The sequence below is a fragment of the Mobula birostris genome, chromosome 14, assembly GCF_030028105.1.
Source record: "Mobula birostris isolate sMobBir1 chromosome 14, sMobBir1.hap1, whole genome shotgun sequence".
In the NCBI taxonomy this organism is placed as follows: Eukaryota; Metazoa; Chordata; class Chondrichthyes; order Myliobatiformes; family Myliobatidae; genus Mobula; species Mobula birostris.
In genome coordinates, this window is record NC_092383.1 from 73,282,813 (window position 1) to 73,301,343 (window position 18,531).

General features: G+C 41.0%; 1 protein-coding gene across 1 annotated transcript in view; it reads right to left on the reverse strand.

Moving 5' to 3' along the window:
* Nucleotides 1-18,531, reverse strand: part of alx3 (ALX homeobox 3) — a 54,593-nt gene that overhangs the window by 6,965 nt on the left and 29,097 nt on the right. The window contains exons 2-3 of the mRNA XM_072278673.1: nt 2,668-2,957; nt 107-235 (exon numbers count right to left, since the gene is read on the reverse strand). Coding sequence (XP_072134774.1) covers nt 107-235; nt 2,668-2,957 — 419 coding nt within the window. The remainder of the gene's footprint in view (nt 1-106; nt 236-2,667; nt 2,958-18,531) is intronic.

Sequence of the window (18,531 nt, forward strand, 5' to 3'; positions counted from 1 at the left end):
TTTTACAATTAATAGGCATGGTGCTTGACGATATCAACAGTTCAATGGTGTAACCTAATGAATTTTCTACCATTTAATCCCACCACTCTATGCTGGAATGCTCTACCTGAGGATAATTTTCTGGTTTTGGGAAGATCGAGATGTCATATGCCGCAGCAAAGTGGTTTCGGACTTCATGAAATTTTCCATATCGTTCTCGTTTTCTCCATTTGGCTCTTCTGTTTTGAAACCAAACCTAATGAATATAACAAAAAAAAAGAGATCAGTGATAATGATGGAGGAAGTTTAATAAAGCTATGCCTTTAAATATGTTCATGGTGGTGGTGGTGGGGGTGAGTCTTCGGGGGATAATAGCCAAATACAAGGATATTGGAACTAGCTGGTTGGATGCTGTGGTTGGTATGGGACTTGTTGGGTTTCTCCTAATCTCAGTGTTGTCTTGTGCAGCCCTGTTATAAGTGAATCATAGCTGCAGTTAACTACATTAGAATGGTGACTATAGTGAAACAGTATTCATTGACCACGAGTACATAAATCTATTTTTCCTTCAATTGGTGCCAGCGATAAGTTTTGCTTTGTCTGCCAATATAAACCAAGATTCACTGAATCAATTCCCAACATAACTTTGCAACTCAATAACAAATGCTTTCTGGATTTCTCAAGCGATCTGGATTTGTTGAATGTCTTGCTAAGGGCATAAACCATTATCAAAGTGCAAAGTAAATCTGTCAAATGGGATGAAAATCACATTGCGCTCAGAATAAGGATTTCACACATATGTCACAATTCTTCCTCTGACGTTTCTAGCGAAAGTACAAACCCAGCTGAAAAATGAAAGATACTGTAATTGCTATTGTAAATAGATACTGTATCACTCTGAAATGCATCAAAGACATTCATATGCATTCAACAGTATTATCCCATTGCTGGTGTTAACTAGGACATCTAATTTGAAATTTGGCAAGATCCGAAAAATTAGTTAGACAGCTTGTATTTTAATTTGGACTCTTTGAGGGAGGAAAGTCTAACTGCAGCGTCTATTGGAGCGACTGGGGTTGTATACACTGGAACTTAGAAGGATGAGAAGGGATCTGATTGAAACATATAAGATTATTAAGGGATTGGACATGCTAGAGACAGGAAACATGTTCCAGATGTTGGGGGAGTCCAGAACCAGAAGCCACAGTTTAAGAATAAGGGGTAGACAATTTAGAATGGAGTTGAGGAAAAACTTTTTCACAGAGAGGGTTGTGGTTCTGTGGAATGCTCTGCCTGAGAAGGCAGTGGAGGCCAGTTCTCTGGATTCTTTCAAAAAAGAGTTAGATAGAGCTCTTAAAGATAGCGGACTGAAGGGATATGGGGAAAAGGCAGGAAGGGGGTACTGATTGTGGATGATCAGCCGTGATCACAGTGAATGGTGGTGCTGGCTCGAAGGGCTGAATGGCCTACTCCTGCACCTATTGTCTATTGTCTATCTGGAAATCAGGAGAACATTCTGTTCTTCCACGTTTTTTCCAAAAGAATCTACAACAGTTCCCAGTTCCACTAGTTAAAGCTAACATTTAATGTTTCATCCCAAGGGTTAGTGTCAGCACGTCCTCCAGAATGCAATGCAATGATAAACCAGATGATGTGTCCCATTCCTGGAGTTTCAGCACATGTAATTCTGGCTCAGAATTCACTGGATTGGCTACCATCTGGCAAAAACAGATCCTACAAAATTGTGGGCGCTGTGGTTCTATGACATTCTTCTATTCGCAGGGTAACTTCAACAGGAAAGCACAAAAAACTGCAGATACACAGTAAGTGTGTAAATGGGAGATCGTGAATGGATCACCAATAAATGCAAGAGACATTCTTGCATTTGGAATTTGTATCTGCTTTTATATCTCAGAATGTCTGAATGACTATCATTGTTTGTCTAATCAGTTGTCCCTCTCTGCAGAATTTATATACCTATCTTTCTTTCAGTGTTTATATCTCCCTACCTATGATTATATTTATTTACCTTCATACATTTACCTGTCCATGTAGCTGCAGCTGATTGTAACTGTGCCAGTCCCCATGAGTTAACCAGGTCTCTGTATATGCATGCACCTGTCACAGCAAGTGCATCTGGTATATGCTGTGTTAGTGGATGGTATATATATTTCTTTCTCTGCATGCACTATATATTCGCCTATTTCTCTGCCCATGTCTTTTTGTACCTGTGCTGACAGGTGTGTCATGTGTAAGTCAATGTGTGTGGGGTTGGAGAGTTCTTTTAGAGAGGCAGTAGTGTCATGGTAAACTGAACTTCTACACCCTTTATTCCTTCTAGTTTTGTGTAAACCTGAGGATCTGTGAGAGTATCTCATGAGTTTCCTGGCTCATCAGATTCTTGCCACTTCCTCTCATCTTTCTCCAGTAGAAACCTTTTTCTTTAGGCATACGCCTATACTTCACAAATTGCAACAAATTACTTTGCTGTTCTTACACATAAATAAAGTTTACAAATGACTGTGCCACTTCATTATAACTTTCTCCAGCGGACCACAAGCAGTCCAAGTAAACCAGCCTCCCTATGATGCCAGTCTCAAGTCAGAGCTCAGTGGTGATTATCAAGAAGAAATGTCCAAGTTATACCATTACATCTAGGCTTAATCACCACCTTTCATCCAGCCTTACCTGAACTCTGGCCTCGGTGAGCTCAGTGCCCAGAGCCAGCTGTTCTCGAGCATACACATCGGGATAGTGAGTTTTCTGAAACACCTTCTCTAGCTCCTCCAGCTGATAACTAGTGAACGTGGTTCTGTTCCGCCGCTTCTTGTTCTTGCTGCTGGTATCTCCCTCGCTCCGTTCACTGGGAACCTCGTTTCCTGGGGGCTCTTTCAGTTTTCCACAGATTCTCAGCGGATCTTGGCGATCAGAGTCCATAAGTTGATAGTCAATGGATTTCGAAACCTTGATATTCAGTGCTAATGAAAAATAAAGGGAGTGTAAATTGAGCTATTAAAAGAAAAAGATCAGGTTAGTGAACTTGTAGGAACTGTTACCTAGAAATTGAATTGAATTGTGCTTTTTACGAGCACTATCTGATGCGTGCTGATATAAACCAGAATAATCTACATTAGTGATTTTTTCTGGATATAATCACACCAATCACAAAACTGAACAGACAGTTGGAGCTGGTTTCCATCACAGAGTTTCTTTGCATCAGATGTGCACCTAATCTATCTTTCTGACATGAACTGGAGCACCCAGATGCTGAAAGCGTCACCTGGCAACTAAAATAAAAATAGGAACACAACATACTGCATTCTACATTATGGGTTATCAGAACACTCAGTTTTAAATAGCACACTTCACAAGACAGCTTTGAGACTCATTGGAAAGTGCCAAAATGCCTAGACTATGATAAAGAGTACTTTTTGGAGATTCTAACAAAGGAGGTGTAGTATATGTAGTATTGGTTGTAAAATAAAATGATGCTTTATGTCTGTCTCTTTACACAGCATGACTGCTCTTTGGATTACAACAGTATCCACAAAAGCTTCCACAGTAAGTCTGGATGAGTTAGTGTAATAAATAGAGTTCATTAGAGCTCCTGAGTCTTGGCAGATTTGTTCAACACTTCAATCTGTACTCAAACGGGGAACATACTCTCAGTGGCCACTTTATTAGGTATAGGAGTGTACCTAATAATATGGCCACAGGTGTGGAACCTGGGGTGATCTTCTACTGCTGAATCCGTTTCAAGGTCCGACATGTTGTGCATATAGATAGATATATAGATAGATGAAGAGATAGACTTTTTGTTTTGTTTTTCACACCATTCTCTGTAAATTCTAGAGACTGTTGTGTGTGAAAAATTCCAGGAGATCCGCAGTTTCTGAGATAACTCAAACCACTTTGTCTGGCACCGACAATCATTCCATGGCCAAAGTCACTTAGATGACATTACATCCCCATTCTGATGTTTGGTCTGAACAATAGCTGAACTTCTTGATCATGTCTGCATGCTTTCATGCATTTAGTTGCTACCACATGATTGGCTGATTAGGTATTTGCATTAACAAGTGGTGTTGGTGTGTACCTAATAAAGTGGCCACTGAGTGCAGATAGCACACTGGAACATAGTTAAAGCCTGTGAAAGTTCAGGTTATAAGGGGAACTGAATGAGTCAACGAAAAGCACACCAAGTCTAAAAGCAGACCTCAGCTTCAGCGAGCGAGGACCAGTGGATCTAACAAAGTTTGACAAAATGACTGACCAGAGTCAAGCTGAATATATTGGAAAAATTCGATAGTTATTTTGAAAACTTGAGTAGCATTTAGTATACATTTGGAGGGAATGAGGATGGCTTAGCATACTAACAACATTATATAGGAAGTAAGAAAAAGATTTAAGAAACAGTACAAAGCCAAATGAAAGTAGAAAACACTTCTAAGTCGAAAGAATTGAATACCTATGCAATGATAATAAATTTATTAATGCTATCAATATCTCATTCATCAAGGTCGTTAAATTATTGTGGACCCTCTTAAATCCAACACCCTCGGAACTTATTGATATCTATAAATTACATACTGTGGTGAAAAACCTAGAGAAGCGATTGGAATTTGTATCGAGTTAAAAAGCTGGGTGGCTGTGTGAAATGTGAGGAGGATATTATGAGAATGCAGGGTGACTTGGACAGGCTGGGTGAGTGGGCGGATGCATGGCTGATGCAGTTTAATGTGGTTAAGTGTGAGGTAGAACAGGAAGGCAGATTATTATCTAAATGGAGTCAAGCTAGGAAAAGGGGAAGTACAACGAGATCTAGGTGTTCTTGTACATCAGTCACTGAAAGCAAGCCTGCAGGTACAGCAGGCAGTAAAGAAAGCTAATGACATGCTGGCCTTCATAACAAGGGGAATTGAGTATAGGAGCAAAGAGGTCCTTCTGCAGCTGTACGGGGCCCTGGTGAGACCATACCTGGAGTATTGTGTGCAGTTTTAGTCTCCAAATTTGAGGAAGGACATTCTTGTTATTGAGGGAGTGCAGCGTAGGTTCACAAGGTTAATTTCTGGGATGGTGGGACTGTCATATGTTGAAAGATTGGAGGAACTGGCCTTGTATACTCTGGAATTTAGAAGGCTGAGAGGGGAGCTTATTGAAATATATAAGATTATTAAGGGATTGGACACACTGGAGGCAGGAAGCATGTTCCCGCTGATGGGAGAGTCCAAACCAGAGACCACAGTTTAAGAATAAGGGGTAGGCCATTTAGAACGGAGTTGAGAAAAAACTTTTTCACCCACAGAGTGGTGGATATGTGGAATGCTCTGCCCCAGAAGACAGTGGAGGCCAGGTCTCTGGATGTTTTCAAGAAAGAGATGGATAGAGCTCTTAAGGATAGCGGAATCAAAGGTTATGGGGATAAGGCAGGAACTGGATACCGATTGTGGATGATCAGCCATGATCACAGTGAATGGTGGTGCTGGCTCAAAGGGCCAAATGGCCTACTCCTGCACCTGTTGTCTATTGTCTATTAAAGAAATTATGGTGGCCCGACACTTTCAGATTTTTCCAAGGCTGGGCACTGAGGCTTCAGTTTGCCTGGAGGTTTACAGATGAGCATGTTCAGTTAAGATTGCTATTGCTGCAGAAATGCTATTAAAGAAAGCCAGACAGTTCCTGTCTGTGGAAGAGGAAACTGAGTATGTTTATTCTGTTTAATCCGATGTGTGTAGCAATAGTGGCAGTTTAATATTGGGACTTGGATACAAAGGACAGGAAGCACTGTTCTCAATGGAGGGCAATCATTTAGTTCAACTCTGCCCATTAATGTTTCTAACAGTCTGAAAGACACAACACAAATTTGCAAGGACAGACAAAACATAAAGAGTGCAGAAAACATCAATTCATCAGTATTTACATACCAAAGAATCCATCTTAATATGCAATCACAGAGAGGTATTCCACAGAATTTTGATGTGAATCAAAACTATGACTTTAGATTTTAAATGACAGAAAGCATGAAAAAAATTTCAAGAAGATTATCAGAGTCAATAGCCAAAATCTTGAAACTTGAGTCGATATGAGATTACTTAATTAGAAATTGAAGCGTACATGTAGTTCAGCTAACCAGATGCACTGTATTACGTACATATTTATTCAAAATGATGATGAACACTGGGCAACAAAGTGACATATATTGTTATTAACCATGTCAATATATAAAATTAAATTTGACTATAGCAGACAAAACTAAAGACCAATGTTGCTGAGTACAGAGTAGAAAAACACCCAGGTTTTACTAGGCACAGATAGACATAGAATGTTAATTCAGTACATCCTGGTCTGGAAATGATTTGGAAGTACACCCTGGATTTAAAGTATTATCAAAGGGCCATCTTCTTGATGATCCATCTGGCAAGATGCAAAACCAATCAACATAGATTAGGAAAAACTTCTTCACACAGAGAGTGGTGAATCTGTGGAATTCTCTGCCACAGGAAACAGTTGAGGCCAGTTCATTGGCTATATTTAAGAGGGAGTTAGATATGGCCCTTGTGGCTACGGGGGTCAGGGGGTATGGAGGGAAGGCTGGGGTGGTGTTCTGAGTTGGATGATCAGCCATGATCATAATAAATGGCGGTGCAGGCTCGAAGGGCCGAATAGCCTACTCCTGCACCTATTTTCTATGTTTCTATGTTTCCATATGCTAAGACCTGGACTAAAGGACTTGGAAGAGGACTGTACTAAAGAATGAACTAAAGGCGTCGACTTCCAGTAGTTTGGTGTATGAGCACTGGCCAATCAGTGATTGGAAGCATGAGAAGATGTAGCTCACCCAGATTTGCCGATTGAGTACATAAGACATCAAGTCGCGGTGCTTCGGTGTTTGAGAAGCAGCCAATCAGCGATCAAACCGATTGGCAAGAATAAATAAATATAAGGCAGGGGCAGGTGCTGTGGCCATTGTTGGAGCAGCCTTTGATAGAGTGGACAGTGATTATTTGAGGCTCTAGCTGCAGCTTCTAACACTCCAGATTATGGTGTTAAAGCTGGAACTTAATGAAGTCCAGATCATTTGGCAGGTTGAAGGGGTGATAGATAGGACATATAGAGAGGTAGTTACACCCAAGGTGCAAAGGTACAGGGCATGGGAGACTGGGTGACAGTCAGGAAAGGGAAAGGGATTACATAGCCAGTGCAGAGTATCCTTGTGGCCATTCCCCTCAACAATAGGTGTACCACTTTCGATACTGTGGGGAGATGGCGGGGGGGGGGGGGGGGGGGAATGACCTGTGGGGGAAAGTCATAGTGGTCAGGTCTCTGGGACTGAGTCTGACTCTGTGACTCAGAAGGGAAGGGTGGAGAAGAGGCACATTGTGTTGATAGGGAATTAATTAGTTAGGGGAACAGAAGGAGTTTCTGTGGACAAGAATGAGATTTCCAGATGGTATGTAGCCTCACGGGTGCCAGGGTCTGAGACATCTCTGATTGAGTGCTCAGTATTCTTAAGTAGGAGAGTGAGCAGCCAGAGGTTGTGATCCACTTAGGTGCTAATGACATGGGTAGGAAGAGTGACGAGGTTCTGCAAAGTGAGTTCAAGGAGTTAGGTGCTAAGTTAAGGGACAGGATATCTGGGGTTGTGATCTCAGGATTGCTACCCATGCCATGTGCTAATGAGGCCAGAAATAGGAAGATCATAGAGCTTAACACGTGGCAAAGAATATGGTACAGGAGGAAGGGCATCAGATTTTTGGATCATTGGGCTTTCTTCCAGGGAAGGTGGGACCTAAATGCAAGAAACAGTTTACACCTGACCTAGAGGGGACTAATATGTTAGCGGGCAGGTTTGCTGGTGCTACACAGAAAAAAATTAAACTAGAGTTGCAGGAGACCGGAGTGCCAGAACAGATAGTGGAGCGGTTGTGGAGGCAGATGTGAAGACCTCAGACAAAGTCAGGAATCAAAAGATTGAGCATGGTGCAACTAATGTCCTGAGATATGTATATCTCAATGCAGGAAGTATCGTAAGAAAAGCAGATGAGCTCAGGGCATGGATCAACACACGGAATTATGATATGGTGGCCATTAGTGAGCTTGGTTGCTGGTGCAACAAGACTGGCAGCTCAATATTCCAGGGTTTTGTTATTTTAGATGTGACAGAGTGGGAGGGATTAAAGAGGGAGGGAGGGTGGCATTACTGGCCGGGAAAATGTCTTGGCACTGCTCAGTCAGGACAGACAGGAAAACTTGTTTAGTAAATTTATGGGTGCAACTGAGGAATAAGGAAGGTATGATGTCATTAACTGGATTATATTATAGACCATCTAACAGTCCACAAGATTTTAATGGAACAGATTTGTAGAGAGATCACAGACTTGCAAGAAACATAGGGTTGTAATAGTAAGTGCTTTTAACTTTCCACATGTTGACTGGGACTCACAGATTGTAAAAGGACTAGATGGGATAGAATTTGTCAAATGTGTTCAGGGAAATTTCTTTAATCAGTATCTGGAGGATTCAACGAGAGAGAGTGTGATACTTGATCTGCCGTTAGGGACTGAGACAAGCAGATGACAGAAGTTCATGTAAGGGAACACTTAACGTCTAGTGGTCCCAATGCCATTAGTTTCAAAGTAAATATGGAAAAGGATAGGCCTTATTCATGGTTTGAGAGTCTAAATTGGAGGAGGGCCAATTTTGATGGTATCAGAAAGAATCTGGCAAGTGTGGTAAAGATAAGCTTACTGAACCTTGGTTTTGAAGAGATGCTCAAGCACTGGTTAAGATAAAAAAGAGGTGCATGGGAGGTTTAGGCAGGTAGGAACAAATGAGGTACTTATGGAGTGCAAGAAATGCATGAGAACCCTTAAGAAAGAAGTCAGGAGCGCTCAAAGAAGGCACAAGATCAGCCATGGTCACAGTGAATGGCGGTGCTGGCTCAAAGGGCCAAATGGCCTACTCGTGCACCTATTGTTTATTGTCTATTGCCCTTGCAGACAAGATGAAGGAGAATCCTAATGGATTCTATAGACTTGTTAAGAGCAAAAGGGTTGCAACGGACAAAATTGTTTCTCTTGGAAGATCAGAATGATAATCTATGCACGGTGCCAGAAAAGATGGGGGAGATCTTAAATGGATGTTTTTGCATCTGTATTTACTTGGGAGTCAGGTGCAGAGTCTATAGAAGTGAGGCAAAGCAGCAGATTACAGAGGAGGAAGTGTTTGCTGTCTTGAGGCAAATTAAGGTGGATAAATCCCCAGGGCCTGACAAGGTGGTCTCTCAGACACTGTGGGAGGCAAATGCAGAAATTACAAGGGCCCTAACAGAAATAATTAAATCATTCTTAGCTATGGAAGAGGTACCAGAGGATTGGAGGATAGCTAATCTTGTCCTGCTGTTCAAGAAAGGATCTAAAATTAAACCAGGAAATTATAGGCTGGTGAGCCCGATATCAGTAGTGGGAATGTTATTGGAAGTCATTCTAAGGGACCAGATATATGAGTATTTGGATAGACAGGGACTGATTAAGGATAGTCAGCATGGCTTTATGTGTGGTAGGTGATGTCTAACCAATTTTAAAGAGTTTTTTGAGGAAGTTATCAGGAAAGTTAATGAAGTCAAGGCAATGAATGTTGTCTACATGGACTTTAGTAAGGCACTTGACAAGGTCCCACATTGGAAATTGGTCAGGAAGTTTCAGTTGCTTGGCATTCAAGATGAGGTATTAAATTGGATTAAACATTGGCTTTGTGGGAGAAGCCAGAGAGTGGTAGTACTGTAGATGGTTGCCTCTCTGACTGGAGGCTTGTGGCTAGTCAAGTGCCACAGAGATTGGTGTTGGGTCCTTTGTTGTTTGTCATCTATATCAGTGATCTGGATGATAATGTGGTTAACTGGATCAGCAAATTTGAAGATGTCACCAGGATTAGGGGTGTAGTGGACAGCAAGGAAGACTATTAGGGCTTGCTGCTGGATCTGGACTGGCTATGGAAGATGGAATTTCTTGCAGGCAAATGTGAGGTTTTGCACTTCAGTAGGACCAATGAGAGTGGTGAATCTGTGGAATTCTCTGCCACAGGAAACAGTTGAGGCCAGTTCATTGGCTATATTTAAGAGGGAGTTAGATATGGCCCTTGTGGCTACGGGGATCGGGGGTATGGAGGGAAGGCTGGGGTGGGGTTCTGAGTTGGATGATCAGCCATGATCATAATAAATGGCGGTGCAGGCTCGAAGGGCCGAATGGCCTACTCCTGCACCTATTTTCTATGTTTTTCTATGTTTCTATGTAATCTGACACAGTGAATGGCAGGGCACTAAGGAGTGCAGTGGAACAAAGGGGTCTGGAAATACAAGTCCATAATTCATTAAAAGTGTCGGCACAGCTAGATAGGGTCATAAAGAAAGCTCTCGGCACATTGTCCTTCATAAATTAAAGTACTGAGTACAGGAGATGGGATGTTATTTTGAAGTTGTATACAACATTGGTGAGGCCTAATTTGGAGGTCTGGGTGCAGTTTTGGTCTCCTACCTACAGGAAAGATAGAAATAAGGTTTTAAGAGTACAGAGAAAACTTATAAGGATGTTGCTGGGTCTGGAGGACCTGAGTTATATGGAAAGATTTAATAGGTTAGGAATTAATTCCTTGGAATGTGGAAGATTGAGAGGAGATTTGATAGAAGTATATGAAATTATGAGGGATACAGATAGGGTAAATCCAACGAACACACACAAAATGCTGGTGGAACGCAGCAGGCCAGGCAGCACCAATAGGAAGAAGTACAGTCGACATTTTGGGCCGAGACCCTTCGTCAGGACTAACTGAAAGAAGAGATAGTAAGAGATTTGAGACTGGGAGGGGGAGGGGGAGATCTAAAATCCAAGCAGGCTTTTTCCACTGAGATTGGGTGGGACTACAGTCAGAGGTCATGGGTTAAGGGTGAAATATGAAATATGAATGGCTATGGCCTGGGTGCAAGTTGATGAGACTAGGTGGGTTAAATGGTTTGGCATGGACTAGATAATTTGAAGGGCCTTTTTCTGTGCTGTACTTTTCTATGACAATGAATCTGTGACTTGGAGCATCATGAAATGCTTTTGAAAAAATATTACAGTGTCTGGGCAACATTAATAGATCTGATTCCAAAGTTTAATAAAACTCTCCCTAGTGATTCTAAGGTCACTCTGAACAGTGCAATAGATGATGACCAACATCTCTTGCCTACAGTATATTCCAGGACCTGTGTGCAAGGTGACAGGGCCAAAGATCTTAAGGAAGCTTTGCATCGAATTCATGCTCCCAGCTCATGCTAGGGCTGTGAACCAAAGCTATTTGATGGTTACTAATTATAAAATTTTTGCATGTATATGCAATGTTTCCGTGAAGTTAAGTTCTTCTGCACTGTAATGGATTAGATGCTACAGGATTTCCTTTGTTTCTGCTGTAATCCAGAAGCCACTGAGTGCCACAGCTCTCAAAAACTACAGATGATTTAGGTTATAGAGTCATAGAGCACTGAAACAGGAACTTCAGCCCATAAGTATAGTCCACGCTGAATGGTTATTCTGCCTCATCCCATCGATCTGCACCTGGACCATAGCCCTACATACCCCTCCCTTCCATGTACTTCTCCAAATTTTCTTTAAACGTTTCAATCAAATCTGCATCTACTCCTTCCACTGGCAGCTCATGCGCACTTTCACGACCCTCTGAGTGAAAAAGATCCCCCTCAGTTTCCTGTTAAATATATCACATTTCACCCTTAACCTATGACCTCTTGATCTAGTCTCACCCAAATCACCTCAGGGGAAAAAGCTTGCTTGCATTTTCCCTATCAATGTCCATCATAATTTTGTACATCTCGATCAAATCTCCCCTCAATCTCTCATGCTCCAGGGAAAAATGTACTAATCTATTCAACCTTCCCTGTAATTTAGGTTCTCAAATCCAGGCAACATCCTTGTAAATTTTCTCTGTACGTTTAGATTATTTAAAGATATTTTAGTATGGAAAAATATAACTTTCTGCAAAAGGAGGTTGATCTATCTCGGGCCAAAAATAGATGTAAATGTACTGCACTACAACACGACAACAAAATGCCCACAGACCAGAAAACATCATTCAGTTCATGACATTCCTTGACATACTAAAATATTGTACCAATTTCTTACCACAGATTGCCACAAAGTAATCAAATCAGGTTTAATTACCATTCAACCACATATGCAAACAGCCGAATGAAACAGCATTCCTCTGAGGCCAAGGTGCAAAGCATACAGAGCGAGCTCAAAATAGCAAGCCAAAAAAAAAGTCACGCAAAAAAAAAGCCTCATATTGTACAAGACCCTGGGTGGCATGTCCCTCAATTTGTTGGGTCAGTCTCTTGATAGTGTGCACTCACACAATCCAGCATGTCATTCTACCACTCAAACACTGGAGGGCAGCACCAACAGGAGAAGCTAGCCCCCAACTGAGCATGGATGCCACGCGCAATGCAGTTCCATAGGGTACTAAGGAAGGATTTCCCAGTCACATTTGAAGAAATTGCAATGCATTGCATTCAAAAAGCTGCTGCTCTGTATATGAATGTACCTTCATTAGGTGGAACAATTCTGATGTTGGTAACACCGAATGCAAATAAACTTGATACTACAGATGAGATGAATTATTACAAATCGAGAATGGGTTACTTGTGGAAATTAGATAGTTACTCCTAGGGTATTTGAAGGATGAATCTTAAGGGAGTTCCATTAACTGTGTTTTGGCATGGTGCATATGACACATGTGTTTATTCATTAGTCTGGCATAGACTAAGACATAGTTAAGAAAGTTAACTTGCCAAGTTTGTAGTGCCTAACCCCTGAGGATACCAGTTGAGGCATAGGAGTATTTTGCAAGACTATGCTAAAGGGTCAGTGTTTACTTCTGCCAGATGAGATGACACTGCTTCATTATATCTGGACATAGAAAAGTTAAGCAGTGGAAAATGTGACTAATGGGATCAACCACCACAGAAAAGGGCCTTTGACCTACTATGGTTAATCTTTATGGCCTATGGTTTACCAAAAGATCCAGCATCAGACAAAGGGCCTATATTCTTCCCAATCAACTTAATGGCTTTATGTGCAGTAATGGCATTAAACAGTCTCACATTACCATTTCATCTGCTTCAGATGGAGAAGCAGAATAATCTTTCTGGAATGTGAAGCAGAATTTATGGAGACATTTAATGAACAACAAGCAGGACTGGTCTCTGAAGCAAAGAAATGTAATCTTGCCGCTGATGTGCAGGACCAATACCCCGCTCTACCATGGGTTGCATGCGAGCTGAGAAATTAGTTCAGAACAAGGTTAAGCCTTGTGCAACCACACTAATAGAGGAAAATAATGGAGAGAACATGGTATCAAAGATTACGTTTCCAACCAATACAGAAAGAAAAGGACTTAAGAGCATGTGACAAAGGGTAAATGTTGAGATCTCCTGGCCACTTTTGGACATTCAAATAGAATGGGAAAAGACATTGAAGTATATGGAGCTAAGAAATACTTGCTGAAAGTTGACAATTTATATTTCACATACAGTAGATCATGTTCTATTTCCACATCAAACCCAAGATGTAAGAATTAAGGCAACAGTTGCCTTATTACAAGCAATACTACATACTGTATATTACACAGTTTCCCACTGCATAAAAGAACTTCTATTGAAGAAGATGGGGGTGAGGGGTCACTCCCTCCAACAAGCAATCAAGTCCTTGTCAAATGCAGCAGAAGAAAGCAGCAATTGGATTTGGATTAAAAGGAAAGACAACAACTGGGCTGCAAGATGAAGATAGGAGGGAACTGGGGGGGGGGGTGTATCTGGGACGCCAGGTAGCACCATTGAGCCCTCTGGAGACGTCGTGGGCTTATCAACGAAATGTCAAAGCAGGAGGGTGCCCACCTGATGACCCCGATGACGTACCTACCCTCTCTCCTTGTCACCACTCCAAGCCCACTGCCAACATCGAGAGTGCCAACTTACCATAGGGATTGAAACATCAAGTTCTAGTAGCTCCACTGTTACAGTGTTACAGACCTACATATACATAGACATTTAATAAGTTACATGTTCAACTGTACCAAAGAGTTTCTCAGTCTCTGGGATCTTCTTGATGATTTCAGTATGATTGGCATCTCTCTCACATTTACTCTGGATGTTGGCTGAGTAGCCTATATTGTGTTCACTATAATCTCCTTCGCATTTTCTTTAACTATTCTGAAGCTGCCTTTTATTCTTCTCTGATAATCTCTTCTGACATATTTTGTGCAAGATCTGGTTATTCAGCTGATATAGTTTGTATCTTCCACTGAGGCCAAGAATATGAACACGTTGACAGAGGGGCACCAGGCTGGAGAAGGGGCAGGGAGGGTTCACCATCCTCATGGGAAAGAAGCACAGAGACACTCCCTTCTTTCAGCACAGTGTTAGGTTGCTCTCTAACTTGACACATGATTTGTAAAATTTCTTGAGTCAGGCAGGGAAAGCTGTTATAAGAAACTATAAACACCAAAGATTTTGCAAATGCTGGAAATCCAGAGTAACACACACAAAATGCTGGAGGTGCTGGACTGTGTGACAACACTTGCAGGCTGCCCCCAGAACACCCATGGGTTTGTTGGTTGCTAATGTAAGCTTCACATTTCATTGTATGTTTTGATGTACAGGTACATGTGAAAAACAAACTTGAATCTTGTTTTCTGCAGCACTATGAATGTACACATATAAATGCTTTATCTCTGATACACACACACACCTCTATACACTGTTCAACAAACCCTAAACTTTGCATTTCACCTTATCTATTGAAACTCGCAGAGGGACATCATAAACATATTAAATGGGTTATTTATCAAATATCATCTAATGAGCAGAAACGGATAGGGATGGAAGGAATGCCATATAGAATGGAAGGAAGTCCCTCAGCACAGATCCTACCAGAATGAAGCATACGGCCCTTTTTCTCAAAGACAACAGAGCACACATGAAGTGAATTAGTTACGTAGTATCTGAGTTGCTTGTTTGACTAAGGTCTAAGAAGTCCAATAAACATAACAGTTTCTTACACATGAGGGAAGGTTTCGGCCTGAAACGTTTACTCCTTTCTATACATGTTGTTTTTGCATATCAAAAGAAATGAAATCCAATTTCTAGGCATGCATTTGTGATGTATATGAAACTATGACCTCAGTAGTTATAGGAAAAATTAGAAATCATAATGCATTGACAATATTCTTTTGTATGGAAGGGCCATTGAGACGTTGTCAAGTAGAACCCTTACATCGACCAGCACATGGTATTTGGAGGTGATTTTGGATTTACCATACCCTTAATCCTGCCCTTCAATCTGAACAATAATCATTAAAACAATCTCTGTGAGATCTAACTTGTTCTTCCCCATATAGGACACAAGTAGCTTTTCCTGACCTTTAGTGGAAAGAAACTGGCAAGGTCCGTCCATTAACTGTTGACTCTCACATTACTGCTGTCCCTCTGCACATCTTCAACAGCATCCTACATCCTGAAGCTATATTCTTCCCCAGTCTGGCTGCCTTCCTCTAACAGTTATTACCCCTCAACCATCAGGCTCTTGAACCAGAGGCGATAACTTCACTCAACTTCACTGAGCCCAACACCGGACTGTTCCCACAACCTTTGAACTCACTTTCAAGGCTCCTTATCTCAAGTTCTCAATATTTATTGCTTATTTATTTATTTTTTCTTTTCTTTTTGTATTTGCACAGTTTATTGTCTTTTGCACATGGTTGTTTGCCTGTCTTGTTATCTGAGGCTTTTCATTGACTCTATGCTGTTTCTTTATATCTACTGTGAACGCCCAGAAGAAAATGAATCTCAGGTTATATGTGGTTACAAAAATGTATATTGATAATAAATTTACTTTGAACTTTCAACTATGAGTCACAATTTAACATTGAATACTGTGCTGTAAGCCCATGGTGATCAGACTGTTAAAGATGATCTTACTGCACTTTGTGCTTTGCAAGAGTCAGTTTTATAGCAGCAGAAATCCCAGAACATTGTACTTTTGGAAGAAAGTGAACAAATGTCAACGCTGGCCACTTGCATTATTTGATGAAGATGTACAAGATCAAAATTATATAGGAAATACAGCACAGAAACAGGATTTGCTGACCAATCGATCCATGCCAAATATTTATGGTCCACTCAAGCCCCCTCTTGCCTTTCCTCATCTAATGTCTATTGCTTATTCTTCATATGTTTGTCTAGCTTTTCTGAATGGATCTCTCTGTTGTTGACCATCTCATGTTCTTTCAGTAAAGAATTTTCTTCAGAATTCACTATTGGACCTTTGGATAATTATCTCAAATTGATAGCCTCTTGCTATCTTCTTCCCCACAAGTGAAAGCATTCTCTCTGTCTCCATCCATCGAAAGTTTTCATGATTTTAAATCAGTCTTTGCATCACCTGGTCTTCCTTTCTCAAGAGAAGAGACACAGTTTCTTCACTATTTCCTGAATTTCATTACCTCTATTCTGACACCATCATTGTATAAATCTTCTTCACCCTCTCAAAAGCTTATATATATTGTTTCAAATATGGCACTCAGGACAGTACAGTAATGTGCCACAGTCTTATTTTTATATGATTTCAGACGGAATAGCCTCCACAGACCACTGATCACAACATCATCGAGGCTGTCTGGGATTACCTGGAGAGACAGAGGCAAGCAAGACAGCCAAAGTCTCCAGAAGAGCCGTGGCAAGTTCTCCAAGATGCTTGGTACAACATACCAGCCAATTTCTTATAAAAACTGCACGACAGTGTGGTAAAGATAATTGATGCAGTTTTAAAGGCAAAAGATGGACACACCAAATGTTGATTCATTTTAGTTGCTTACTGCTCTTTATGGTAATTTTTTTGATATTTAGAAACTTTTCATTTCATTATTTTTGAAAGCATCTTTGCTTTACAGAATCTACTTACATGTGCCTAAGACTTTTGCACAATACAGTATATGGTACTACACTTGTAGTTTAATCAATGAATGATACAGGTTTTGAATAACTTCTCTACTTTACAATTTCTAAACATGTAGAATTAAACCCAGGTGCCTGGTTTGGTTTTCTATGGCCTGACAAACCAGTGACACCATGTTAGTCGTTTATATACTTATACTCAGAGATCCCCTTAATTATCCACTTGTCTTTCAGAAGTGTATTCTCCCAGATCCTCCTGCTAAAATACTGAAATATATTTAGTTGTGTTAAATTTCACTTGCCACTTATTTTGTAAGTTGATTCCTGTCGTTTGTAATTCCTTCAAAAGGCCCTCCACCCCAAAACCCAACCCAAAACATCAAACTCAGAAATTATATGCTTAGTTCCAAAGTCTAAATTGTTAGTGTAAATTAAGAAGAATGGTGAATCTTCACGGAGAACTACAGCCCACCTACGCTACTGTGAATCTCAGTATGGAGTGGAGTTAAGGAAGGCTCCATCATGGCTACATCCTTTATCTGATTTCACCACAATGCAGCATCCCATTTCCAAAATGCTTCTCACTAGGATATATGATGAATGAATAAACGATAGGATGAATGAGAAACCACATAATGATCATTCCAAAACCAGGCTCATTCCAATCTCAACAATCAAGAGGCATTCTGTAAAATGCATTTGGAGGACAAGCTCCAATTCCATCACCAAAATGTCTGGAAAACTAAACCTCACATTAAATATCTGCAAAACAATGACCGACAACTCTCTGCTCCCTCATAATAAATAGCTGAAAGAGAAAGGTGTACAACATTTTCCTCATTGTGGGAACAATTCTCAGTGAAGGCACACACTAATGATGAAACTCATCACTACTGCAATATCCTGGAACTGCCTTTGCATCTCAGGAAAACAGTGTAGAGAGATCAAGACCTCAAAGCAGCACAAAGTTCATGTTCTATTTGACAGCAACGATTCCCACTTTTCAGACACTACTGAGCCATTGACCATTTACCAACAGGTGCCCATTACATTGGGGAAGTACCAAAGGTGCAGTCTTCACAAACTCTGACTGGTTGGACAAGGAAACCAGTGTTAGTTTTAATTTACAGTATTTAGAGATATAGCACAGAGTAGGCCACATTGAGCCGCCCCACCCACTGATTTAACCCTAACCTAATCACAGGACATAGAAACATAGAAAATAGGTGCAGGAGTGGGCCATTCGGCCCTTCGAGCCTGCACCGCCATTTATTATGATCATGGCTGATCATCCAACTCAGAACCCCGCCCCAGCCTTCCCTCCATACCCCCTGATCCCCGTAGCCACAAGGGCCATATCTAACTCCCTCTTAAATATAACCAATGAACTGGCCTCAACTGTTTCCTGTGGCAGAGAATTCCACAGATTCACCACTCTCTGTGTGAAGAAGTTTTTCCTAATCTCGGTCCTAAAAGGCTTCCCCTTTATCCTCAAACTGTGACCCCTCGTTCCGGACTTCCCCAACATCGGGAACAATCTTCCTGCATCT